The 27,723-nt window shown below is 48.6% G+C and overlaps 1 protein-coding gene across 1 annotated transcript in view; it reads right to left on the bottom strand.

Moving 5' to 3' along the window:
- The window catches only part of ITGB5 (integrin subunit beta 5), a 115,525-nt gene that overhangs the window by 63,316 nt on the left and 24,486 nt on the right, over window positions 1-27,723 (bottom strand). The window contains exons 4-5 of the mRNA XM_072812085.1: window positions 21,849-22,098; window positions 12,036-12,204 (exon numbers count right to left, since the gene is read on the bottom strand). Coding sequence (XP_072668186.1) covers window positions 12,036-12,204; window positions 21,849-22,098 — 419 coding nt within the window. The remainder of the gene's footprint in view (window positions 1-12,035; window positions 12,205-21,848; window positions 22,099-27,723) is intronic.

Here is a 27,723-nt window from a genome sequence, read left to right as displayed (position 1 = left end):
CGGCTGCTCCGGAAGGCAGTCTACACGGGTAGGTGACTGATTAGGTGGAAAGCAGCCACCCAGGGACTGTGGGTGTGTGTCAGGGGTAAGGAGTGGCTGAGGGAGCTGTCACCAAGCCCCAAATCGCTGACCCAATGTCCCTGGAGGCCAACCCTCCAATTCTGTAGGGACCCGTCTCACTGGGCCTGGGGCCAGAGAGGACTTTCCCAGGGTGGAAAATTCAGTAGGGAATTTGTCCTCGGCAGCAGAGATCTGGAGCTGAGGGAAGAGAGAGAGGGGTTCAGGGCCCCAGCCCTGGAATCACAAGAGCACTGCAGTCGCCCCGCGCTCGGCACTCAGTGAAGAGCGAGCAAATGAGCACACAAAGTCGGAGCCGGGCACCGAAACCCTCCCTGGCAAGGCCAGAAGCTTTGATCACATCCCTCACAATTCCACCAGCTATCTCGTGTGCTTCCCAATCTAACAAACATCTTCGTTCAAATGCCTAAATATGGGAAGCACCGATGGCTACGGCATCGCTTGCTGTCTGCTACGAGCTGCAGAAGCAGGAGCTGGGAGAGGCGGGCAGACAGCGGGGATGGTCACGGGGAAACCGGGCAGCCAGGCCTGAGAGTCAGTCAGGGGGACCTGGGGCTCTGTGACAGGAGTCCCTGCAAGATGGGGAAGCGGGAACGGAGAGGGCAGACCAGGCCTTCCTGGCCTGGAGAAAAAAATAAAACTGGCTCCTCCCAAGAGTGAAGACAAATTTGCTGGCTTGTTTACTTCTGACTTCTGGCCCAGGACAGCATGGGGACTGGGCAGCAGAGGATGTGGCTTCTCTGTCATCATCAGGGACTGCAAAGTCGGACAAACGAGGAAGGTCACTCAAGAGATCACGAATAAGCTTCCAGGGGCACCTGGGTGGCTCAGTCGGTGAGGCCTCCAACTCTGGTGTCAGCTCAGGTCATGATCCCAGGGTCATGAGTCGGAGCCCCGTGTTGAGGTCTGCTCTGAGTCTGCTCCAGATTCTTTTCCTCTCCCCTGCCCCTCCTACCTCCCTCTCTTGAATAAATAATTAAACGTTAAAAAAAAAAAAAAAAAAAGGCTCCATCTCCCCTGCCAACCTCCAATCTGTCCCTGGGTCTCCCTGAACAGCTCCCCACTGTACCCAGGCTTTTACCCCATGGCAAGGTGGCTCCACGGAAAGGCCACTGGGGGCAGGGAAAGCTTTTCTAGGCACCGGGTCAAAGGAAGCTGTGCTTGGCACACAATTGAGCATGCATGGTGGAGTTCACGGTGATGGTAGCCAAACACAAATGCCGCTTAGGGGGTGCACTGCTAGGAGCCACAGAAGACCGGCTGGAACGGACTACTCCAAGACCACACACACTAGCGGTGACGGGGCACAAAACTGACTCACAGGAAATACACAGCACCTGAAGTTTGGGAGGAATCCCAGAGGTGGTCTTGTCCTCGCTCCTGCCCCATGCGAGGAGCCATCCTCTGGTGTCCCCACCCCAAGGGCAGGGGGGACCCTGCACACATTCACTGCCCCATCTGGCAACCTACTCCGCTGCTGAGCAGAGATCTTGGTTAGAGAACTCCTCCTTACCTTGAACTTGACCCTACTTCCTGGCAGCTGCCCCAGCACACCTCCCACCCTTCAGAACAGCCGCGGGAGTCTACTCCCTCTTCTGCAATGATGTCTGAGGTCAATGATGCTTCTTCCCTGGTATCTCTCCTCCTGCTTGACCTTTAACCACTGCTCCTAAGATTTGGTTTCCAAGCCCAGCAGCAGCCACTTACTCACCGTCCTCTGTTCTTTCACCGTCAACATGTGTCTTAAACACAGCCCCCTGGGCACAGGCAGTTCCCCAGATGTGATCTGACCTCACAGAGGAAGACAGGGCTGACACTGGGCTCCCATTAGGTCTGTCAGTCCCCAGATCCATCTCAGAGCAACCTGCGTACACACAGGGACCATAACAGGGCATGACCAGCGAGAAGGGTGGCCTCAAGAATGCCCCTACGGGAGAGTGCCAGGGAGAGCCTGGACTGCTGCTTCCTGGGAACGTGAGGAAAGCTGATGTCCCGCCCGAATGAACGTGGGCTGGCCTGCTTGTTTGGAGGCGACACTCCCAACACTCTCTGGTACACGGTGTTCAAACACAAGGCAGCTTGGAATCCATATGTCATCCCAGGAGCATGTTCAGTGAGGATGGAAACACTACCTTTACAGAACTGGGTCTTCTTCTTCTTCTTTTTTTAAAGATTTTATTTATTTATTCATGGGAGACACACAGAGAGAGGCAGAGACACAGGCAGAGGGAGAGGCAGGCTCCCCATGGGATGCCCAATGCAGGACTCGATCCCAGGACCCTGGGGATCACGCCCTGAGTTGAAGACAGGCACTCAACCACTGAGCCACCCGGGTGTCCCATGACTGGGTCTTCTGACCTCAAGATCAATCTAATTAAAGTGGAGGTATTGATACAGCCCATGGGCCTCCGTCCGCACTGACGAGTCACCCATCACCCACTCGCTCCCTCACTGCTAGAAAAGACCCACCATCTGGAAAAGTGTCTCGCCACAGCGCTGTGAGTAGAGCCCTGAATTATGGATGAGAAGGCAGATAGTCGAAGTCCCATTTTACAGACAGGGAAGCCAAGGGCTCACTGCGCTCGCGCATCGGTGCTCTGACCGTGGGACGGCACTAGTGGGCTCCCTGGAAAGTCCTCAGGGCCGACAGAGCCACGTTGTAACTGTTTCCTGATAAACAAGAAACTCTTAGCTCCAGAGAACAGCAGCACGTACAACCGTGTTCCCCGAGGACTGTTTCGGTCCTCCTCGCGTGGGAAATTATAATGGTTCCTTGGATGGAGACTCGCTGTCTTCAGGAGCACACGCCTCCCACTGCTCTGCCCCTGCGTGACCACAACGGTCAGCAGGCACTCTTAACATCAAGGGGAAGAACTCCCGCCTCGGAGGCAGGTGAGTGGGCACGGTTCCATCTCTGGCTGTGTCATTTCTAGCTGCCAGAACCTTGAGAAATTACTCAACCTTTCCAGGCTTGTTTCTTCGTCAAAAGGGGACACTAAAACCACATTCCGAGGATGAAGTAAAATGAGCCCTTTGAAGTACTTGGCATGAAGCCTGGCTCTCACAAAGCACTGAACCAATGGTAATCAATAACTTCATCAGTATGGGAGACCCAGAGGCAAGGAGAAGGAGGTGACCCCTTGAGGGAGAGGAACGTTGTGATTCAGTCAGTAGGTCCTAAGGGGCCAGCTCTGGGCACTCCGCTGTGTGCTCCGCTGGTACCGCAGGTTGTCGGACAAGCACCTGTCTTCCAGCCCGAGTGATGCTCACAGGTACAGGTGCTGTGGCTCATTCATCCGGGCATCCTCACAGCCCCTAACACAGAGTCTGCACACCGTACCCACTCAGCAGTCTTCAAAAGTAGTAACAAATCACTGTACCTTACCCTTTCCGGCAAGTACTGGGAGGGAGAACAAGTTTGGGGGAGAAAATGAGGAAGGAAAAGGGGGTTTGTCTGACCAGCCGGCAGGCAGATCCCACAGCAGTTCTGAACTCGGGAGCCATGGACACCGGCCCATGAGGACAACAGGGGTGAGTTCTGATTGGCCCCCCCAATCGTGCTCACATTCAAGTCTATTTCTGTCACTTTATAACAATAATCATGTTCCCATTAGTTGTTTTTCCTGCTTCCATCCGTACTTCGCAATGAACATTTTTTTAAAAAAATCTGTTCTGCGGTTAAACCTAAGGAGGGCAAAAGTGTAATATTTCTTTCCTTGGGGAAAGAAATCTTGGCCTGTGAGTCAGGATTTAGACATTCCCTTCGAGCCCAAGCCCAACAACATGCAACAGATCGTGTCTGATGTAGACTCTACGGGACAGTCCAATCCAAATGGAAGAAGAGAAGTATTTGGAATGCGTGAAGCTGAACCACATGAAGTTCCTATTTTTTTTAGCAGAAACTATTAGTCAAGTATCAAGTACCATTGATCATCAAGTATCAGTAACTTCACATGGTTCCCGCTAATGTTTACACATAGGTTGTTTATTACCTACTGGTGGATCTGCAAGCTCAAATCAAACCCCAAGGATAGGGACTTTTTCCCATTTTTCTTCAGTTTTCTCCAACGCACCTGCCCCTGAACACGCACTGGGCACTCGATAACTACTTCCTGAGCTGGAAGTATGGCCAACAATGGGGCTTCTGGTTCTCTTTAATGGATGCATACACAGTGCAGTAAATGACATGGAGGCAGCCTGGTCCAACAGGAGGGCGGATGGGCTTGGAGCCAGGTGGACCTGCCAGGTTCCTGAACTTAGAAACATTAATGAATCTGTGAGAACAAGGCATCTGTTTACTCACCAAATGTTTAAGAGGGTCCTGTTATGTGTCAGGCAATGTGCTGGGTGCTAGGGAAATATGGTAGTGAGAAAAGAGATTGGGTCCCTGCCTTCAGGGGGCTTACTGTCTCAAAGGGGAGGCAGACATCAAAGAGTGGCTCAAATACAAATAAAATGGTAACCAGAGTAGAAGTGACCAAGGGCCTGGTGCTCTGACCTCATCAGGAGGCTCAATCGGGCTTCCTCGATGCATAGACGAGTAAGTGGAAGTCTGATGCATAAGTAGGCAGAGATTAGACAGTCAAAGAAAAGCAGGTTTGAGGGGAAGAAGGGAGGGATGAAGAGGCGAAGCAAAGAGGATTTTTAGGGCAGTGAAGCTGTTCCGTATGGTACAACAATGGTGGAAACATGTCATTGTACGTGCGTCCAAATCCATAGAACTATACCAAGAGTGAACACAGAGTCGACTATGGTCTTTGGCTGATAACGATGTGTCATTGCTGGTTCATGGATTGTAACAAATATACCACTCTGGTGGGGGATGTTGATGGTGGTGGGGTGGCGTGGGGCTGGAAGGGAGGGCGGCAAGAATAGGAGGTAAATGGAAACTCTGTATTTTCTCTTCTATTTTGCTCTGAACCTAAATCTGCTCTTAAACAAAACAGAGTTTGATTGATTGACTGATTGATCGATTTTATTTATTCATGCGAGACACAGAGAGAGAAGCAGAGACACAGGCAGAGGGAGAAGCAGGCTCCGTGCAGGGAGCCCGATGCAGGACTCGATCCCAGAACTCCCAGGATCATGCCCTAGGCCGAAGGCAGACGCTCAACCGCTGAGCTACCCAGTTGTCCCCAAAATAGAGTTTATTAATCAAAAAAAATAAAAATAAAAAGGAAAAGAAAGAAAAGCAGGAATACAGTAGGAGTATTGCAAACAGAGGAAACAGCATGTGCAAAGGGCCCTCCCTACATGAGTTAGAAATAACGGAGTCAAGGTCACCGTGGTTGGAATGCAGAGGCCCGGGGTGGAGGTTTGGAGAGAGAGCAGGGCCAGAAGAGCCCAAGAATCAATCCGTGCCTCTTTCCCTCTTTGCCAAAGGCCATTTAAAGCACAGGGGAGCCGGCAACTTGAACTGAAACAGGGACATCCTCACCAGGCATGGTAACACAGCCCAGGGTGGAGTGAGCCTCCCACCCTCTCCCCAGGAGGGCTCTTCCCTGCCCTCATCAGCCCCGCAGGCCCAGGGGCGCACACAGCCTCGAAGCAGGCACGGCAGCCGTGTTTTGGGGGACAGAGAGAGAGACAGAAGCTCCCGTCCCTGCCCTGGTGACAGTTCCGAGATGTCCCTCCGTCCATCCCCAGGCCCCGTGTCAACAAGCAGCTGTCAGCAGGGCAGCCGATGCCCAAAGCACAGTTCACAGGCTCCAGACAGAACGAGGAAACATCATCTCAGGGGCGAAACGGTTACAAGATTCAAAAATGCACATTAAACCACAAGCATCTGCAAAACAGAAAGCCCAGGAGAATCTTCACCACCTCCGGCAAAAACGCCACGTGGGCTTGGGCACAGGGCCTACACACCTGCCCAGGTGGCCACAGGGCAGTTCCAGACCGTCGTGGTGTGTCCCCAGACACGGAGCCAGGGGCAGAGCTCCTGGGTGGAGCAAGGCCTGGGGTGCGGCACAATCAGCCTGCAGAAGCAGCTGGCGCAGGGCGGTGGAGAACCCAGACCGCGTGGACACGGACCATGACAGGGAGTTCCTTAGAGGTCAGGAAGGGCCGAGGACAGCTACCTGCTTCGAGCAAGTCCCTCCGTTTCTCAACTCATGCTTAAGAAAAACCACCCAAGTCTGAGGTTTGAAAGAAGTCAGCCAAACAAGTGAAGAACAAAAATTTTAAAAAACCAAAAAAAACCAAAACCCAGATCAGCGCTGTGGGGGACACTGCGAGAGGGAGGGGGGAGGGCAGAGTGGAAACTTCTCAGAGCTGGGCCTGACCCCAGGGATGGGGAACTTCCCACCCTCCGCGGGATCCGTAGCAGCCCCCCCACCCCCCGCCTGAGGCCCCAGCCTCACCAGGAGGGCCCGAAAAAGCCAAATCGAGGGCTCTGAGCAGACGGGGCGGGGCCACGACGAGCCCTTTATGAAAAGTAGCACTGGGCCGCACAACCGGATGGTGTCCGGAGCTCCCCCTCCGATCCCACCTCCTGGCACCTTCCAGATGGGCGCTCCGAGGCCCCGGGAGGTCGGCTGGCCTGCACCGAGCCAGGCGGCGTGGAAGAGGCTCAGCCTGCACAGTCAGGTCCTCCCTGCTCTGCGTGCCACGGTCTGGGGCCCCCGAAGCGCCAGGCACCAGGCGACCGTCAGCGCCCGGGCTTTAGAGTCAACCAGACCCGCTGCCAGGCCCTGCCCTCGCCCTTCCGACCCGTACGTTTCACGACTCCTGTGCCACGCGGGTCCTTCTCCGAAGGCCAGGCTCAGCCGCCGCCCGAGACACCCTGAAGGGCTGCTGTGGCATCAGAGAGGACCTACGTGAAACGCTCGGAGCGTGGGTGAGGGCTGAGCAAGGGCAGCAATTGCTTTTGTTTCTAGAGGTCCCCGGAATTTGCATTCCTGCAGAAAGTGTGGCCAGAGTGAAGCTGTCCTCCCCCCAGCAACTCTGGGGCTGTGGTCTCCATTTTAGATTAGAATGTTCTCATCAACAAAGGCATAAAGGGACCCAACCCATGCCACAGACTTCTTAACTCAGCCTGTAAACTTACTTTGTTTGCTTTGAGACTGACTCATCCACCTATTTCTGGGAGGAGATACAATGCTTTAAAAATTTAACAAACAGGGACAGGGACGCCTGGGTGGCTTGCAGTTTAGCATCTGCCTTCAGGCCAGGGCGTGATCCTGGAGTCCCAGGATTGAGTCCTGTGTCAGGCTCCTTGCATGGAGCCTGCTTCTCCCTCTGCCTGTGTCTCTGCCTCTCTCTGTGTCTCTCATGAATAAATAAATAAAATCTTAAAAAAAAAATCTAACAAACAATGCAAAATTAGAGAATCAATATTCAACCAAAGTGCTTGAAGGATGTGGAGGATAAATGTTGGGGTGCTAGAAGCTGAAGCCAAAAGGGGAATGTGCTGGGTCACCCAGATCTTACTTTCTGTCTGACTGGAGAAAGCAGCCCCTAGAACCTTCTTCAGCCAGGATGCACCCAGCCAAGCTCAAGTTCACAGGTCACTTCTTTAACCGTGAACAACAACAAAGTGGTGACTGGCAACCTGGAATGCAGAGCTCTTTGGCCACCCGTCCCCTGTCTTGCCAGGCCAAGGGCAGGCCCAGTTCAGGGAGAAGGGGAAGCAGCCCCAGCCCCAGTCCCAGTCCGACCCACTCATCACATTTCTATCTACACAATTTGAGAATAAACAACCTAGAGTCAACTTCTACAGAGTCCTGGGGGAGCAATACAAGTGGTAATGGGGAAATTATTATTCTAACCAACAAAGGCTGGAGGATAGATTTCTAGGTAAAGATAAGAAACTAAGGGCAGTTTGCATTCCTTTTTATGCAACCTAGCCGGACAGAATGCATTGGGAAAAGAATGCCTGCATTGAGGGCAGAGGCGTCCCTTAGCTGTGAGCGCCTTTCAAGGGGTCTCTCGCAGCAGTGTGACAGGCTGGGAGAAAAGAAAAGACTTGTCCTCGTAGAATCAGGGTCCTTATCCTAAATGGGAAACAGTTTCCTTCTTTTTGCAAAGAACAGCTTTCCAAGAAATATAAAGTGGGCTGCGGAGGTGGGATTAAGGTCAGGCATGTGAACATTCCATACCCCTAAATCCCACAAGCTGATAACAGTCTATCCCAAGAAAACCCGGGGGAGAATGGAAGCAGAACAAAGCTTCCCCTGTGAGCTGCTCAAGCCGTTTATCAGCTCACCGCCAAGGGCTCGGGGTCACTCTGCTGTGGAGGCGGGAGGGTGAGGGACACAGCTGCCCAGCCAGCTCCAGCCTCCGTGACCCTGCTCTCCCAGCACAGCTCACAGGCCTGCAGGTGCTGTCATGCTTGGTTTTCGGGATTAAGTGGAAGGGCCTTTAATCTGCAACAATGAGGAGGCAGCAAAAAACTTGGCAAACAGAGCCAGAAATGCTCAGGACTCAAAAACAAAACAAAACAAAACAACCCACAAATCCCTCTCAAAATCAAATTATCTTTAAAAATCTAAATATCAAAAAAAAATCTAAATATCATTTTAAAATATCTGGGATTTGCTTCAAATAATGGGAGAGAGAGCGATGAGGAACACAAATGAAACAGGATCGGCTAGGAGCTGATGACTGTCAAAGATGAAAAGAGTACATGGGTTTAATTCCATTGTTCTCTCTACTTTTGTACGTTTGAGATGCTTCGTTCTAACTTAAAAAAAAAAATCATACAAACGCATCGTGAAAATGTAGATAAACGTAAAATTTACTAAACAGCAAAGAAAATGAAAATCACACATAGTCCTATGACCAGCGACAGTGACTGTTAATGTTTCGTTCTATTCGCTTCCCATCTTTTCCACATTCTTCTTTTGTTTGTAACCTAGCATCATCTGTTTGACCACTTCCTCTCTGTTGCTCTTACTTTATCTTAAGAATTATTCACAAGCCTCTACATGTCCTTTAAGGGTGTGATTGTTACGTAGTCTTTCCTCAAAGGGTAAGCGAAACCTACTTTCAATATCCGGCTTCTGTAAGTAAGGGTGTGGTGAACCAGGAAGGAAGGCATTTCTTCTATGGGTGATTCCAAGTACGAAAGAAATTTCTGGATATGTCTCCAAACATAAACACACGTGAAAAGGAATAGTAAGGGAGAAAGAAGCTGCTGACTCCCAGACTCCATGCTTCCAAGCACTTGTTAACGTTCTAGGTACTTGCTGACTGCAAAGGCCATGGAGGGAGGGAATGCCAGCAGACACAGGACAGAAACATACCCATGAAGTACCTCTCAGGCAACAGGAATTCCCACACCAGATCAGGCTATGAATTCAAGCAATCTGTCAGCATCTCTGAAATGCTCAAGTCTTGAAATACGAAGTTTCCAGAGGGAAGAAGATTTGCATGGGCCTGGGGTGGTAAAGGAAGGCTCTGCAGGCACCAGAGTGGATCCAGCAGCGTCTCGGAGACCACTGTGCCTCCAGCATCCAATCATGCCACTCCAACTACGCTAACAGGATTAATATAACAAGGGGTTGCTTCTCCTGTCACTGAGTTCTTTCCCCCAAGCTTTCAAGAGGATTTCCTCCCTGCAAAAAAGAAAATCCACCGAATTCTCAAGATGGGGCCATGGGAGGGACCTTGTTTTCCCTGCACTATCTGTCCCCGCCAAGAAGCGGATTTGACAGCATATCTGTGAAGACGATGCCTCATACCATCAATGCCTGAATGCCAGTCAAAAATATAATTTTTCATTCTGAAGCCAATCCACAAGTGGTCCATATTGTGACAGCTCTCTGTAATGACAGAGAGCGGACCACATCCTAGCCACATTGCGCCTGGCCTTCCTGGACTCCTACAGAGCACCGGGGGCCTCTGAAGCCATCCATGTGGCTCTGGCCAGCAGCTGCGAAGGTCATGCTGCAGCAGTCCTGGATAGGGAGCCACGGGAGACCTTCTCCAGCGGTGGCCCCCAGGACATAGCAAATGACAACAGACAGTAGGAGACTGCACTTTCTTCCCATTTTTTTCCTTCCTTTTATCCCTCCCTGCCTACCATTTCAACTTTTTATTTCAGAAGGGACAACTGTGGCCCTTTTAGCACTTGGTCAAGATTGAGTGGAGAAAAGTGAGTCTGTGACACACTGAACACACGCTCTCGGAGGTCAGAAACTATGTACGTGGACAACTAAGTGCTTTCCACTTAGTACATGAATAGGAGCTTCTCCAAACTGAGTTCCAGTCCCCTTTCCCAACCCTCCCCCCAAACATGGGAGACCCAATGATTGCCCTCAAATCCAAGAAAGCATGATCATTTATACTTGCTCTAGGATAACCACTATGGAAGAATTGTAAAAGTATATGTTGGGATAGCAAATTCACGAGTGACTGCCTTCAAAATCTTCTGTGGTGGTTTTGACAGTAGAAAATTAGTTGAAGAATAAGTTATGACCTAACAAGTGCTGGGGAGGACAAGTAGAAAAAGGAACTCTCCTGCACTGCTGGTGGGGATAGAAATTGGTGCAGCCAGGAATCACAGGAAGGTTCCTCAAAAAATTAAAAATAGGGATGTCTGGGTGGCTCAGCAGTTCAGCGTCTGCCTTTGGCCCAGGGCGTGATCCCGGGTGCAGGGATCAAGCCCCACAACAGGCTCCCGGCATGGAGCCTGCTTCTCCCTCTGCCTGTGTCTCTGCCTCTCTCTGTGTCTCTCATAAATAAATAAAATCTTTTTTAAAAAAATTAAAAATATAAACACCACATGATCCAGTCATTCCACTCACTACTGGGTATTTACCCGAAGAAAATGAAAACCCTTGAAATGATCTATGTACCCCTATGTTTACTGCAGTGTTATTTATGATAGCCAAGGTATGAGAGCAACTCAAATGTCCATCAGTAGATGAATAAAGAAAGATATATACACACACATACGAAATGGAGTATTATTCAGCTATAAAAAAAGATTAAGATCTTGCCATTTGCAACAACATGGATGGACCTAGAGGGTATTACGCCAAGTTGAAATAGATCAGAGAAAGACAGATACCTTATGATTTCACTTACATGGAACCTAAAAATTAAAACAAATGAACGAACAAACAGAAAGCAGAAACAGACCCATAAATACAGAGAACAAACTAATGGTTGCCAAATGGGAGGTTGGGAGGGCGGGATGGGGGGCGGGCAAAATGGGTGCAGGGAAGAGGGAGATACAGGCTTCCAGTTCTGGAAGGAATAACTTCGAGGGATGAAAGGTCCAGTGTACGGAATATAGTCAATGGTTCTGTGACAGTGTGGTATGGCGGTGGACGGCAGCTGCACTTGTGATGAGCACAGCATAATACATACGCTATCGAATCACTACGTTGCACACCTGAAATTAATGTGGCATCATGTGTCCGCTATACTTCAATTACGGAAAAAAAGAAGTTATTACCAACATTCCATTTATATATTTCACTGAGACTGGAACCTCTCAAAGCATGAGTTCATTTCTGACCTAAGTCTACGTCCTCCCTATGGATTCATATATCACGGAGAAGCTGGAGAAAAACAAACAAACAGAAATGCAACCTAAGATGACATGCAATTCTCTTCTTCAGCCAGATTCCCTAATACAGCAATCTTTAAGATTTACGAAAATTGGGCCAGCAAGCTCAACAAGCTTCTATGCACAGGGCTTGAACTTGGCCTTTTTCCCCTGAAAAGCAGCAAAAGGGCCTAACATACAAACAGAGAACAGCTGTCCTCTGGCAGAGACCGTATCCACTGCACACAGCCACACCCTGACACAGGGACGCACCAGCTCTGAGCCATCTCTGAGCCATCACTGAGCCCCAGCTGATGTGACTGCTGTAGATTCCCCACGGGTCCCTGAGCTCACCCTCTGACGTAAGAATGGACAGGAACCACATGCCGGGGTGACTCAAAATCGGCCGTCTCCTACGGGCAGTGCCAAAGCCCGCCCACACGGAGGGATGAAACCAGGTTACCTTGCAGACAGCCGCCTGGAGGACGGCGTCAAAGCCCCCCTCGGGCGCGTCGCGGTTCCGGGACACCCTCTGTTTGCGAACCTCCTCATTGAAGCTGTCTACTCTGTCGGTAAGAGGCAGCAGATGGCGGAAGCCAAAGGAGGGCACGCAGTTTGGGAATAATTTGTACCTGGAGAGAAAGAAGAGAAGGGTCACTTTGCATCACTGTAGGTGAATCTTAAACAACCAAGTACTCTGTGTGTTCACTGAGGGCCTCAAGCAGCACCCGTCAGTATGTTCCAGCACCTACTGTGTGCCCCTGGGACAGCACCTACTGTGTGCCCCTGGGACAGGCACGGTTTCTCCTTGGAGCGCCCAAAGAGGAAACAACACAGTTCTTATTCTACAGACGTCAAGGCCTCAGGCACAGGCAAGTAGTATGTCCAGGCTGTAAGGGGACGGAATGAAAAATGGTTCAAAAAAAGTAGAGATAATAGTGGGCCACTGTGGTCGGAGGAAGACGTCCTGGAGGAGCCCTGGTGTGGGCCTTGAGAGGTGCAAGCTGCCCAGTGGCTCGGGCGCCACGGCCTAGCAGCATAGCAGGGAAGGCTCTTGTGGGCTGAGGAAGGGGGGCGATATCGAGTGGGAGCAGCCTGAACAGAGCTACCCTGAGAAACCAGCTTCCCGCAGCAACTCCGCTGCCGCCGTGTGCCAAAAGGTCACATAATCCCGTTGCGCCAAGCCACTCACGGATCCTCGTGTGCCAGGACGTTCTGGCACATGAGCAAATGTTAAAGGAACAGGAATGAAAACATTCTTTCTGCTTCTTCATTCCTTTTACAAATATTGCCATGACAAACGACCAGTTCTCCTAAATGCAGCAGAAATTCAAAAACCAACCATCTTCGAATGGAAAATTCTATCTGGTGATTTGGGAAGAGGCAAGTATTGCACCTCAAAGGAATGTTAGTGCTGCCTCTTTCTCCTGTGATACTGGATGACCGCATCTTCAGTCAGTAGGAGAGTTCCCACATGGCCCCATACCTGGAGGAAGTCAGATCCCAATTATGGATCTAGGAGTCTCAGCTTGACATGTGGCCACTGACACAGGAAGAGAGGCCTTACATTGTTTCACAAATGCCTTCTCCAGGTGAGGGGGGAGAGGGTCCTAGCTGCAGAGAAGCACACGTGCAAGAGCCCTGTGGCAGGAGAGCACGTGGGGAGCCCGAGGACAGGACGGCCCTGAGGCCAGAGGGTGGAAGTGAGGGTGAGGATGGACCAACAGGAGGCCAGGAAGGCACACGGACAGACTGCGCAGTTGGGGGCCATGTTAGGGAAGCCTCTCTTTCAGAATGAAAAATGAAAGAAAAAAAAAAACAACCCACTAAAGGAGAGGCACAGAGGGAAGGCTTTATAACCCAATTTAAGCGGCGTACGTGGGAAGGGAAACAGGCTCAGCAACTACTGGGGATCCTGCCTAACTGCTGCCAGGGCAGGTCTGGACAGGCTCCTTTTCCCTAAATGAGAGGCAACCTCTAGTTTCTACGAGGCCATTCCACTCTCCCTGGGGACCTCCAGTGCCTGCTTCATCCACCTGTTACCACGACAAACCGGTTCTGGACAGAGTCCACCCCACTGCCCTACAGGCCCTGCTCTCTCTGGACAGGGGGCAGGAGCTACATGCTTTCTCCATCTGTCCGCCTTCCCTTTGTTTCACTCCCTCCTTCTTCCCCAAATCTTTACCCACACCTTGTGCTTGGACAGGACAGATTTTTGTATGACCCAGGCCACCCAAACGTTTTATTCCCGTCTCATTTTGCCATGGAGAAAAGGTCACAGACATTATACTCCCAGCCGGAAGAAGGAGCTGAGGTCCCATCAGTAGTTATTTGACAAGCGGACAGGTGCAGGAGGAAGTAAATATACACCAGCTCCCTTCCCCCAAGCCACCACATCTCTCTGTGCTGTGCTGGTCCGCGATTTAGGACTCCAGGCAGCTGTGTGTTGTCACAATTGATCGGGTGGGTTGAGGAAAGGGAGGAAGAGGAACAGAGGAGCAGCTGTCCTTCAGTGAGAAAGCCGGAGAAGCTGTGAAAGGCTCACCAGTATTAGCTCGGCATTTTCCACCTTTTCCCTTTCATTCCTGCTAACAGCATTAAGTAGATATATTTCTAATTGGAGAATTACTATTTATTAAATAGTCAGGCACTAAAAAATATGTTTGCCAGAGAAGCCTTCACGGCAGAGAAATTACTATAACCAAATCTCTTAGTGTGAAGAAAAAGGCTTTGTCACGCAGATCCCGTTGGTTGTCACAATGTCCTGGGCACCTGGAGGGGCTCAGTGGTTCAGTGCCTGCCTTCGGCTCAGGTTGTGATCCTGGGGTCCCAGGATCAAGTCTCACATCAGGCTCCCTGCAATGGAGCCTGCTTCTCCCTCTGCCTGTGTCTCTGCCTCTCTCTGTGTGTCTCTCATGAATAAATAAGTAAAATCTTAAAAAAAAAAATTATGATGTCTTCTGTGACTAGTTATTTAATTTAACTTATTTAAGTAAACTGAAGGTCTAGGTCTGTAAACTGAAGGTTTGGGGGTCTACGGCCAAGGAAGGCTCCATCTCCTACCCTGCATCTGTCCATAGAGCCCCGTTTAGGGACATGTATGGGGAGTTACTAAATTAAGGATTATGAACCAAGAAGATAAAAAATATATATATGCTTAACTTGCCTCGGGGAGCATGTACATATGAAAAGTGATTACAATTTAAAGATACCAGATTCAGACAAATCCAGAAAATAATCCAGGGCTTCAGGACAATATTAATGGATGAGCTGATGTGGAAAGACCTATCCCCCTTACTCGAAACATTTAGACCTGCTAAATAATACAAAATTTTTTCAAAATGTTAATATTGACGTTTAGCAGGGAAATCCCAAGTGCCAGAAATGAAGAAAAAGAATCGTTCAACAAATGAGCACGCTTACGAGACTAGGTGGGCCTGGAGCAAGAGCTCATGCCAAAGAGCTTCTGGACGTATCCCGAGCGGATGCAAGGGCTGGGGGCAGGAGTTTAACCGGGATGGATAAGGCACTGGAACAGAGCTCTCTGCACAAAGCTGAGCACACAAAGAGCTGCCCTGCCCCCAAATCAAAGATAAAAATTCCAGCCTGGGAAAGAAGCAAGGAAGCTCCATTCCAGGCCCAGAGCGAGATGAATCACCCATAAAAATTGTAAACTCCAGGCCTAGGCAAGCCAGAATTCACTATTTTTATGGTGAAGGAACCCCTCAACTGAGAAATGAACAGGAAAACTAATCCCATTGAAACTCAGGGGGTCCTGGCAGCGGCAAACATACAACCGCCCTGCAAGGACGCAGACAGGCCAGCATGCCTGGGGCTGTGATCCTTGCACAGAAAATCACCTCCAATGAAGAGGAGCTAATGAAACAAACTACCGTGAAGGAATGTCCACAAATGCAACCAACTAAATGATCCGCAGTTCAAGAAACAGAGATAAGAGAATGATTTAAAGTACTGCAAAACTAGGATATTGAAGACATTAAAGGGGAGGAAAGAATAGATACCAAAGCCAGAACAGGATATTATTAGAAGGAAAAAAGTCAGAAGGCTCTGGAAAAAAAAAAAAAAAAAAGTATAAAAAAATAGAAGTTTGGAAAAGAATCAAACAACAAATAGTGAAATTTAAAACTGAAACTTCAGTATACGGATGAAACAACTGAAGAACAAAATAGTAAACTAGAAGAAATTTCCTATTTATGGAAATTAGCGTTAGAAAATGAAGGGGAGATGAAAAGAGAAAAATGCCTGAAAAATTTCAAGAATAAAGATGTATTCTCAGGCTAAGCAAGCAGACCAGATTCTGAGCAATGTAAATAAAAGTAAATTCAGCCTAGACACACTGAAATGCGTATCATTATAGAATATGAAAAGCACGGGAAAATATTAAAAGCCACCAGAGAGAAGGCAAGCCATTAGACGGACAGCAGACTTCACATCAGCCATAAGATACTCCAGAAGACAACAAAATCGTACCATCAAGGTGGTGAAGGAATACTATGTCCCCTTGGAAGAAATACAGGAAGGGTAAGAAAAAACATAAATGATGAAGGATGAAATGTGTTATCCCTCTTGTACAAGTTTTTCATGTCTATTTCCATATGTGTGTGTGTGGCGAGAACATTTAAGACCTATTCTCTTAACAACTTCCAAGTATACAAGTATACGTTCCAAGTCATCACCGTGCTGTACATTACATCTCCAGAACACACTCATCTTATAACTGGAAGTCTGTACCTTTTGACCAACCTTTCCCCCATTTCTCCCACCTCCCAGCCCCCAAGCCCCAGCAACCTACCAGTCTACTACTGTGTCTCTGTGAATTTGGCTTTTTTAGATTGCACAAATAAATGTGACGTGACATGTGACATATATTTCTTTTTTTTTATGTATTTTTTTAGAAAGAGAAAGCATGAGCAAGCACAGGAGGGGGAAGAAGGAGAGAGAGTTTTTTTTTTTTAATTTTATTTATTTATTCATGGGAGACACAGATAGAAAGGCAGAGACACAGGCAGAGGGAGAAGCAGGCTCCATGCAGGCAGCCCGATGCGGGACTCGATCCTGGGACTTCAGGACCACACCCTGGGCCAAAGGCAGGCGCCAAACCGCTGAGCCACCCAGGGATCCCAGGAGAGAGAGTCTTAAGCAGATTCCACACTGAGCCCAATGCGGGATTCAATCCCACCACCCCAAAATCACAACCTGAGTTGAAACCAAGAGTCATACGCTCAAATGACTGCACCACCCAGGCACCCAGAGACATGACATGTATTTTAACAACAAGCTACCTCCAGCAGAAGAAAGTATGTTCAGGACCAAAGATAACATGCTGCATTAAATCCTTCAAATCCTGTATCAGTGAACACCACCTGACTTTCCCCCATGACACTGTTCCTGTTACTCAGAATAGCAATTATTTTTTTTTTTCAGAATAGCAATTAAACAGTTCTTTATTGGGACTTCATTAGGATAAAAGCTTCTGCACAGCAAAAGAAAGAGTCAACAAAACCAAAAGACAACCTACAGAATGGGAGAAGATATTTGCAAATGACACACCAGATAAAGGGCTAGTATCCAAAATCTGTAAAGAACTTACCAAACCCAATACCCAAAGAATAAATAATCCAATCAAGAAATGGGCAGAGGACATGAACAGACATTTCTCCAAAGAAGACTTACCAATGGCCAACAGACACATGAAAAAATGCTCAACGTCACTCGGCATCAGGGAAATACAAATCAAAGCCACATTGAGCTACCACTTCACACTGGTCAGAAAGGCTAAAATTAAAAAGTCAGGAAATGACAGATGTTGGTGAGGATGTGGAGAAAGGGGAACCCTGTCTTGCACTGTTGGTGGGAATGCAAGCTGGTGCAGCCACTCTGTATGGAGGTTCCTTTAAAAGTTGAAAATAGAGCTACCCTGTGTTTCAGTGATTGCACTACTATTTACCCCAAAGATACAAATGTAGTGATCTGAGGAGTACCTGCACCCCAAAGTTCAGAGCAGCAATGTCCAAAACAGCCAGACTATGGAACGAGCTCAGATGTCGATCAACAGATGAATGAATAAACAAGAAGTGGTGTATATATACACAATGGAATACTCCTCAGCCATCAAAAAACCTGAAATCTTGCATTTGCAATGATGTGGATGGAACTAGAGGATATTATGCTAAAGGAAATAAGTCAACCAGAGAAAGGCAATTATATGATCTCACTCAGATGTGATTTGTGAAACAAAACAGAGAATCATAGGGGAAGAGAGGGAAAATTAAAGCAAGACAAAATCAGAGGGGGAAACAAACTATAAGAGACTCTTAATCACAGGAAACAAACTGAAGGTCCTTGAAGGGGAGTGGGTGGGAGATGGGGTAACTAGGTGATGGACAGTAAGGAGGGCACGTGATGGGATGAGCACTGCGTGTTATATAAGACTGATGAGTCACTGACCTCTACCTCTGAAACCAATAATACATGTTAATTAATTGAATTTAAATTTTAAAAACTTACAATGAGAAAAAAAAACAATTCTTTAATCAGATGATTAAATTATGCTACGCCTTTTTTCTTATTATGGCAGCCCTGGTACTACTTACCAGGTACTACTTTCAGTTCTGGCATTTCTAGCACATTCTAAGGTAGGAAAGGATGAGTCTAGAATTTTGATCCTTTGGCAGAACTATCTGGAGCAGGAGGAGGGACAAACCTCAGGAAGACCCATCAGGAGCCAGCTCTCTCTTCTCCGAGGTGTCCTGCACAGGTGGTTAAGCCACTCCTCCTGACCCCATCTTCCCAAAACTCCCTGGGGGTCACAGCTGTTTCCACTCCCACGGGGGAGAAAAGCCCAAAGCAAGATGCCACTGGAGCTTGAGAAGAGCGCTGTGACTTCTCTGCACACTAGCTGAAGGAAAAGAACAGACGAGGATCACAGACCATGTGCCCGGAGCCAGGGATGAAAGGCAGGCGAGTGAAGCGGGTCAGGCGTCACACGAGAGAGTGGTGGAAGCAGCGGCGGCCAAGGCTAGGTACAAGCCCAGCTCTGCCAGAGGTCCTCCTCATTCTAGAAAACGTGCAAATCCTGGTTCTGCTTCTTCTTCTTCTTCTTTTTTTTTTTTTTTAAGATTTTATTAATTTATTTTAAAGAAAGAGCGCAAAAAAAAAAAAAAAAAAAAAGTAAAGAAAGAGCTCGAGCAGGGGGAGGAGCAGAGAGAAGAAGAAGCAGACTCTACGCTAAGTGGGGCTCCATCTCACGACCTGAGCTGAAATCAAGAGTCCAGATGTTCAACCAACCGAACCGCCCAGGTGCCCCCATCCTGGTTATTCTTGGTCAAATCTTCTAGTTTTTTTTTAAATGTAGGTAACTAATATGCAATGCCATTAAAATTTAGAAAAGCAAACCAAGCACACACAGGCTGGATCGGACCCAGGAAGAGCCACCTTTTGCCGTTCTCCCCAGGAGCAGTGGGGACCTCCGAGACCTGGGACACCACACCCGCTTGCCACTGCCTGGTCCTGGGGAGATAAACCCCAGCCTGTCTCATTGAGCCGCAGAGGGACCCCCTGACGTGGCACCCAGCTTGGAGGAGAGATTTGCCTAACTTAGCCCTGATGCTTCCTTCGAAACACCCATTCTTCACTAGATTTCCTGTCCCGTGGGTCTTTCAGAGTGTCTGTGCTCACTGTGAGGACTGTCACTGTCTACAACCGGGTCTGCCTTCTAGGGCTCAGAGAAGGACTCTGGAAAAGTGGTGGGTGATAGCCTTGAATATTTGGATGCTGAGCTCCCAGAGCCAATCCTTCGTCCTCTCCGGGCTTTCACTCTAGCATATCTCACAGTCATGGTCCTTGGAGAAATGACTGCGGAGACACACCCTGTCCGTCTGGAGACAGGACTCAATCAGAGGGCAGGGGTGAAAAAGCAGCAAACAGGATCACGATTCTTGATGAACTGAAGAAAGTTTTGGCTAAGATGCTGTTACACCAGGTAAGAAGCAAAACTCCAATCATAGGACACTTGGCACCGAGACTCAGCTGAAGGGGCCTTGGAGACAGGACCAGAGTGATAGTGGCACCAGCAGGACCAGTAGCCACCTGTGGCCAGGAGAAAGCGAAACCCAGCAAATGGTGACGCCAGGCCTTTTCACAGTTAAATAACTTAGAATCACTTTTGTCCTTAAGCCTCTTTCTTGTTTTTTTATTTTCTTACCATTGGGTCAGTTCCCAAACGGTAAGGGATGATCTAGAGGAGCTTCAAGGAGAATATCCAGAGGATCTGGGAAGATTAAGGAGGACATACATGACCACCATAAAAACACCACCACGTCCCAACCACCCAGCCCAACCCAGGGCTGGATGCTGTTGAGGCTGCTGAAGATGAGCTGAGGAGCTGGACAGGTTTATGGGCTTAGAAACAGCGCTCTTCCTCCCTGGCGGCAGCCAAGTGACCCAGGAATCAAAAATGCCACCATAAAGTGAAAGGGCCGGGATCTGAGTCCCCTGCCAAGGGAAGCAGCTCAACCCTCAACAAATTTTATACAAGCAAGATATAAGCTCTGATGGTGCTGAGCCACCGAGATTGGAGGACTGTGACAGTAGCATGGGCCTAACATTGTCCTTAGGCAAAGCACCTTGAGAATGGGCTTGGTTTGAGGACGGGTCTTACCTTCTAACTGGACTCTGGGAAAGCATCTGTGCTGTTGTGTGATTTTGGATGGGGAAAAGCAAGCACCGTGTCACTGGGAATGCAAACTCTAAAGCAGTTTGTCTGGATTCTTGCCCCAAGGCTGCCCCTTACTAGTTGTGTCATCTCGGATAAGCTGTGTAAAGTGTCGGTTTCCTCATCTGGCAAAGCTCACGGCTACCATAGAGACCTCAAAAGACTGTCATGGGATTCCAATGAGATAATCCATATGGTGCAAGGCATTTCATACAGTGCCTGACACTTGGTAAGAACCTAAGTCTTGGGAACACCTGGGTGGCTCGGCAGTTGAGTATCTGCCTTTGGCTCAGGGCGTGTTTCTGGAGACCCGGGGTCAAGTCCCACGTCGGGCTCCCTGCAGGGAGCCTGCTTCTCCTTCTGCCTGTGTCTCTGCCTTTGTTTCTCATGAATAAATAAATAAAATCTTTAAAAAAAAGAACCTAAGTCTTAGCTGTTTCTTACCTAGTAACTCTCCTGGGGCCTGATATTCCAAAGCCTGACTAACATTGAATGTAGCGATGAGGAAGAAAGAGTTGGAAGTTACCACTCATTGTCACAAACATTTATGGGAACATTTGCAAGACTGGAAAGAAACCAGCCCTATAGAGGTTGCCTTAGGGAAGCTGGAGGCTATGACCCCCCACACCCCCCAACAAGTACACAATGGCAGAGTCCTGTTCACCAACCCTGCTTCCTCTTCTTCCTGGGCACAGCTAACCTCGTTTCCAGCCTCCTTGTGAGGACTCTGTTGGTTGATAAAACGCAGGAGCCGAAGAGGCAAAGGCCACTAAGTCCTGGCCCCTCAGCTCCTCCTATGAGCCATCATCTGGACGCAATGACCATAAAAACCACATGTGGAAGATGAAGAAGTAGAGGGTGGACAGAGCCTGGGTCCTTGAGCCCCTGCTTGGAAGACAGGTGGCCACTGACCAGGAGCTTCATCTAGATTTAGAGGAACAGGAACTAAACTTCCATCATGACATACTTTTGGATTTGTGTGCTGTGGCAGTTAGATATTCCTGCTCTCTGATAATCTGTCAAATATTTTTTTTTTTTTATGTCAAATATTTTCTGATTCAAGTACCTGACTTACAGTGGGGGGAAAAAGTCGTACCTTGAAAACACAGGATTTCCATTTCATTTTGTCAAGGTAAGTTTATGTAAATACAAAAACAACCAATAATACGCTTGTCCCCAAGGACCTCGGGTCACCCTACACAAGGGCAAAGTCTACATTGTCCCGCCGCCCGCTCCCTCCCGGAACGTCTGGGCGTTCACTTCCTGACAACATAGTCTTAATGTAGAAAACAGTGCTGAGTGTCAGACAGGCAGGAAAACAAATGAGCTCCGATCATCATAGCTCCCTACAGCCTTGCAACGGCTCATGCCCTCACACGTAGCGGTAGGGGGACAGAACTGGGTCATCACCGATCACACTACACACGAAGTCTGCTCCCGCCCTGCCCCCAAATACGCCTTCCCCTTTCTGTGGGCGACGTTTTCTTGCTACTCCATTCTCCCGCCCTTAAATACCCAACAGAAGGATTCCTGGTCACTCACCCGATGCACGGATTGGTCTGGTACCTTGGCGCTGTGTAGGAGAAAGGGGAGATGTTCTTGTCTACAAAAGACCCAAACCCCAACCGAAAGTTGCTGGTGAGCTTCCCCATCTCCTCAGCGAGTTTGGTACCCAGGTTCCGGATGCTGTCCAAGTCGTCCTTCATGGACAGGGAGAGGTCCATCAGGTAGTACAAGTCCACAGGATAATCCTCCACCTGTCGAACCTGCAGCTGGAAAGTAGTCTTGTCACCTGTGCCAACAGAGAGGCCGTATACAGGAGAGGTCATCCAACTTGCTGGGGGCTGAAGGGATGGATTTCACTTTCAAAGCTAGGCCCCTCTTGCCTTTTTTTTTTTTTTTTTTTTAGTGCCTTTTGGCAGAAGTATTTTTTCTGGGAAGTACAGTAATGGAAGGGAACATGGTGCTGAGGGGGACGTTATAGGTTCTCCTTCCAAATACTTAGCTCAGGTTTTTAAGGGGACTCTTTAACAACTCGTCTCCCCAGTAGTATTCTGATGGGAGTGTGACCAGGAGGAGACTGGAGGGGGGGGGGAAATGAAATAGAAAAGAGGGAATAAACAAAAGGAGATATGTGCATGAGTAAGAACTGAGGTGGGAAGAAAGAGGACCAAGGCGGTGAGACACACAGTTACTTAAAATACCCCTTAAAAGGGCAAAAATATTTATGCTTCTGGACACCTGGGTGACTCAGCGGTTGAGCGTCTGCCTTTGGCTCAGGGTGTGACCCTGGGGTCCCGGGATCAAGTCCTGCGTCAGGCTCCCTGTGCAAAGCCTGCTTCTCCCTCTGCCTGTGTCTCTGCCTCTCTCTGTGTGTCTCTCACAAATAAATAAAATCTTAAAAAAAAAAATGTATGCTTCTGCCACATTTTCTTTTTTTTTCTTTTTCTTTTTTCACATTTTCTATTCTATTTCACCCTTTTCTATTTCCCTAGCTACTTATGGACAATAGTACTTAGTTCTTGGGCATCCGTGACATTTTGGGATAGCAGAGATATGAATCATTATCATCAGAAGGTATATGCATAAATACAGGAAGACAGATTCCAAATGTTAGCACCATCAACATGAAGGGGGAAAAAAGAAAGAAAGAAAAAAAGAAACGCTACGGGGTTTGTCTACCAGCTACAAGAAGAGAAAATAAAAAAAAAAAAAGAGAGAGAGAGAGAAAATAACTTTTGGTTCCACAGGAACAGGGCAGAGGAGAAGGAGGAATGAATTCGGAGGGAAATAAATGAAAAGTCGGTGCCTGGGAGGCGTGGCCTTGCAGGGTCACCTCCCAGGGTTTACAGAAAGGCCCAAGTCAGCACAACAACCAGAGGACTCATGCCAGGATGATGATCCTAAATTATTTCATAAGCTCTAAAAACACATCATTTGGAACCAACTTCAAGAAGCAATCATACCAGGCAATTTTATCTGCCGTTGGGCTTGTTCATTTTTCAGAGGCACCAACACGCCCTTAAACTCTCTCTGCCGAGAAGCTGCACCCACATTTGAAATCCGGACACACGCGTTGGGTGTTCAGAGGTGCCACGGTGAAGCTGGCTCCCCCAGCTGGGTCCTCACCGGGTCTGCTGGCGGCCACCCCCCAGGGAAGCGAACCTGTCCTCCAGTGGACAGCCGGACAGCCGGCGGGCTGAAGCCTTCCTGAACCTGCGGGGGAGGGAGCCCCACCACAGGGGCCCCCTGCCCTCCTCCCACCCCACAGAGGCCTGTTGCATTGACGGGACCATGGAGACCCCAATGATCAAAGGGCCTCAGTTCAGGTTCCACCTCTGGAGGTGACCCCGGGAGCATCCTGAGCCGGCGGCCCGGGTACCCCGCAGCTGATGAAGGCCACAGGCGCTCCGGGCCCGGCTGCCCCGACCAAGACCAATTATTATGATTATTTGTTGCCTGAGTGACAGCCCGAGCCGCTTCCCCAGACTTGTCTCGGCTGCTCCCTCCCTCCCGGACACCGCCGCGGGGCGGTCCCTGGGGCCCCTGCGCATAGGAGCCGGCTTTTAAAAACCATCAGAACCTGACTCAAGCACAGGAATGTTGGAGCTTTCTTCCAGAAGGAATTCTGGACTGCCGCGAGGTCGGCCTCTGGCTCCCATCAGGCGGACGGAGCGGTCGGGCGCTGCGCCCCTCCCAGGCCTGGATGACACATCGGGCGGGCGGGGGAAGGGCAGGAGGGAGGAGAGGCGGGCCCAGGCCCCAGGGGGTGCAGCCTGCAATCCCCCCCCCCCCCCCCCCCCCCCCCCCCGTCCAACCCCTGACCTCTTTGCGGGGTCGCCTGTGCCCTTCCCCCCAAGTTCCCGACTACATCTTCTTTAATGCAGACCCACTTCTGCCTTTTTGTGGTAGAAGCATCTGGGTGCTTCAGGACCAGGCCAGGGCTTGCATCTGGAGAGGGATCTGAGGGAGGGAAGAGGCTGCGAGGCTTGGAGAAGGACAGCTGGGCTGGAACTCTGGTCACCAAGAACTGGGGAGACCTCGGGCTCCTCTAAACTTGCTATTCACGCTCTGGATCCGGGAAATGGGAGGATGTTCACTACTACGGGGATCAAAGGAGACAATGTCTGCTAACACCTTTACAGGAGGAGAAAAGCTTCCACCTGAGTGCCTCCAAAAGTCTGTTGTTGTTTTATTTAAAGATTTTATTTATTTATTCATGAGAGACACACACACACACAGAGACAGAGAGAAAGAGGCAACGACACAGGCAGACGGAGAAGCAGGCTCCACGCAGGGAGCCCAACGCTGGACTCGATCCCAGGTCTCCAGGATCACGCCCTGGGCTGAAGGCGGCGTTAAACCACTGAGCCACCCGGGCTGCCCCCAAAAGTCAGTTATTAGAGCAATTTCCTGTAGGGATAAAAAGGGAGACAGAAAATTCTGCCGGAAACTTGTGTGTGAATGGCTACGGCCTTGGGCATTAAATGTAACTCCACATTTTCCAGACGTGAGGGCAAAAAGGGAAACAAGGTGTGACACACAAGTTTGTATGTGCTCAGCAGGCTTCTACTCTCAAGTGAGAAAGGTCCTGGCATCAAATTCTAAGAGAAATTGGTTACTGAAAAAGCACACATACCCCTCCCCGTTTGGGGGCTGCAAACGCAAAAAAAGAAGTATTTTGGGTTGTTTTTTTTTTTTTTTTAAGATTTTATTCATTCATGAGAGACAGAGAGAGACACAGGCAGAGGGAGAAGCAGGCTCCACGCAGGGAGCCCAATGCAGGACTCGATCCTGGGTCTCCAGGACCACGCCCTAGGCCGAAGGCAGGTGCTCACCCGCTGAGCCACCCAGGGATTCCCAAAAAAAGAAGTATTTCTCCCAGTTTTCCAAAAAGGGAAGGGTGTAAGAAAGAGGGTAATATCATTTGCATTCAGAATGAGGGGTCAGTTCACCGTGACCTCAATTATATCTGATTTTATTTTTTAAAATATCTTATTAACACAAATTTAAAAAAGATTGTATTTATTTATCCATGAGAGACACAGAGAGAGAGGCAGAGACACAGGCAGAGGGAGAAGCAGGCTCCATGCAGGGAGCCCAATGCGGGACTCGATCCTGGGAATCTGGGATCATGCCCTGAGCCAAAGGCAGATGCTCAACCACTGTGCCACCCAGTCACCCAAGCGTCCCAACTTCTTGTGTTTTTAAGACTGATTTTTGTTCGAGTGTTCAGACACAGCAGTATTCCATCCACTAAAGACTCTTGCCACCCTTCAATAAATAGAAGTAGTTTCTGATTCCTCAGAATTACCCTTCTGTGCCGAAAATTAACAGAAAGAAGGGACATGTTAAAATCGGCTACATTACAAACAGGACCTCCGCTGAGCGAGGAATTAGGGTCCAGGTGCACACCTTCTGACTGTCATCTAGCTCTTCTGTTTACTGTAGCAGAAGGTAAATCAGTATCCCAGAATTAAATCCAGACCTAGAACCAAAGAATTGGCTCCCTGGCCTAGGACAAGGCTGGTGTGCCATAACGCACCCTACTCCTTACTCCAGAATTCAGACTCTTGACAGATGGAACCAAGGAAGGAACTGTGGGAAGACATGGTTGACCTCCACCAGTGTCTGCCCCCAAGCATTAGGCCTTGGCATTCCTAGTTTCCTTGAAAATAACCCTGTCTTGGGGCAGCCCCAGTGGCCCAGCAGTTTAGGGTCGCCTTCAGCCCAGGGTGTGATCCTGGAGACCCGGGATCGAGTCCCACATCAGACTCCTAGCATGGAGCCTGCTTCTCCCTCTGCCTGTGTCTCTGCCTCTCTCTCTCTCTCTCTCTCTCTATCTCTCATGAATAAATAAATAAAATCTTTAAGAAAAAAGAAAAGAACCCTGTCTTACTCCATTTGGGCTATTCTAACGAGTACCACAGACTGCGTGGGACTTTTAAGCAATAGAAATGCCTCTCGCACAGTCCTGAAGGCTCCAAGTAAGTCTAAGATCAAGATCCGGGTGTTATTCTGTATGTTGGTAAATTGAACACCAATAAAAGATTAATTTATTAAAAAAAAAAAAGATCAAGATCCATGGTTGATTTCTGGTAAGAACCCTCTTCTGGGTTGTAGACTGCCAGCTTCTTGCTGTGTCCTCACACAGCAGGAGGGACAAGGGAGCCCTCTGGGGTTTTTTTTTTTAATTCATAGCACTAATCCATTCATGAGGGCTCTACCCTCATGACCTCATCACCTCCCAAAGACCCCACACCACCTGATACCATCACACTGGAGGTTAGGATTTCACTTTACACATGTTGGGGGGAAGGCACAAGCATCCTATGCATAGCCAACCTCTTCTCCATCCACCATCAAGTCTTTCTTAGACTTCTTAATAAGGTATGTGCTTCTTATCAGTCTGGGTGGCAGACGCAATACCTAAGTCAGGTAACTGGCTTTCTCCAAAGTAGAAGCTTGGAGGAGAAGGGGGAAAAAAGCAGCACAGGCAAAGGCTGGCAGGAAACCCATCTCAAAAGTAACCAATCACCTAGGTTAGTTAATAGCGCTGTACCAATGTCAACTGCCTGGTTTCAATAATGTACTTTGGTTATATGACATTATCAGCGAAAGCTGGGAAGGGTATATAAGAACACTATGAGGACGCCTGGGTGGCTCAGCAGTTGAGCATCTGCCTTTGGCTCAGGGCATGATGCCAGGGTCCTGGGATCGAGTCCCGCATCAGGCTCCCCTGGGGGAGCCTGCTTCTCTCCCTCTGCCTGTGTCTCTGTCTCTCCCTCTGTGTCTCTCATGAATAAATAAATAAATCTTTAAAAACAAAAACAAAAACAGAACACTATTACCTTTGCAACTTCTTGTGAGCCTACAATTATTTCAAAATAAAACGCTTTAATATGAAAAAAAAAAAAAAAAACAACTACCCAATGGGCTCAAGGAAAATTAATGACAAGTAAACCTTTTAACTGCCCCCAGTGTTTCAGAACCACCACTAGCCTTTTATTTACCGTTTCAATAAGCTTTATTCTAAAGTTTATATCTTTTGTTGAGAATTTTTTTAGATTGTTTTCCTGACATACAGTTTCCAGGATTGGAAACAAAATGGAAAACATGATCCTGTGTTTACACAAAATCCTACTTAGAGTTTGGCAGTTCCTCAAAAAGTTAAACATAGAATTACCATATGACCCAGCAATTCTACTCCTACTAGTTATATACTCAAGATTATTGAAAACACATGTCCACACAAAAACTTGTGCATGAATGTTCCCAGTAGCATTAGTCATGATTGCCCCAAAGTGAAAACAGCCCCAATACTCATCAGCAAAAATGTGGCATGTCTGTACATATACAAAGGAATATTATTTGGTCATAAAAAGGAAGGAAGTCTTGATAAATGCTACAACATCAA

This window comes from Canis lupus, chromosome 35, assembly GCF_048164855.1.
Source record: "Canis lupus baileyi chromosome 35, mCanLup2.hap1, whole genome shotgun sequence".
NCBI lineage: Eukaryota > Metazoa > Chordata > Mammalia > Carnivora > Canidae > Canis > Canis lupus.
The sequence above is the reverse complement of the archived record's forward strand: the minus strand, read 5'-3'. Positions and strand labels throughout refer to the sequence as shown.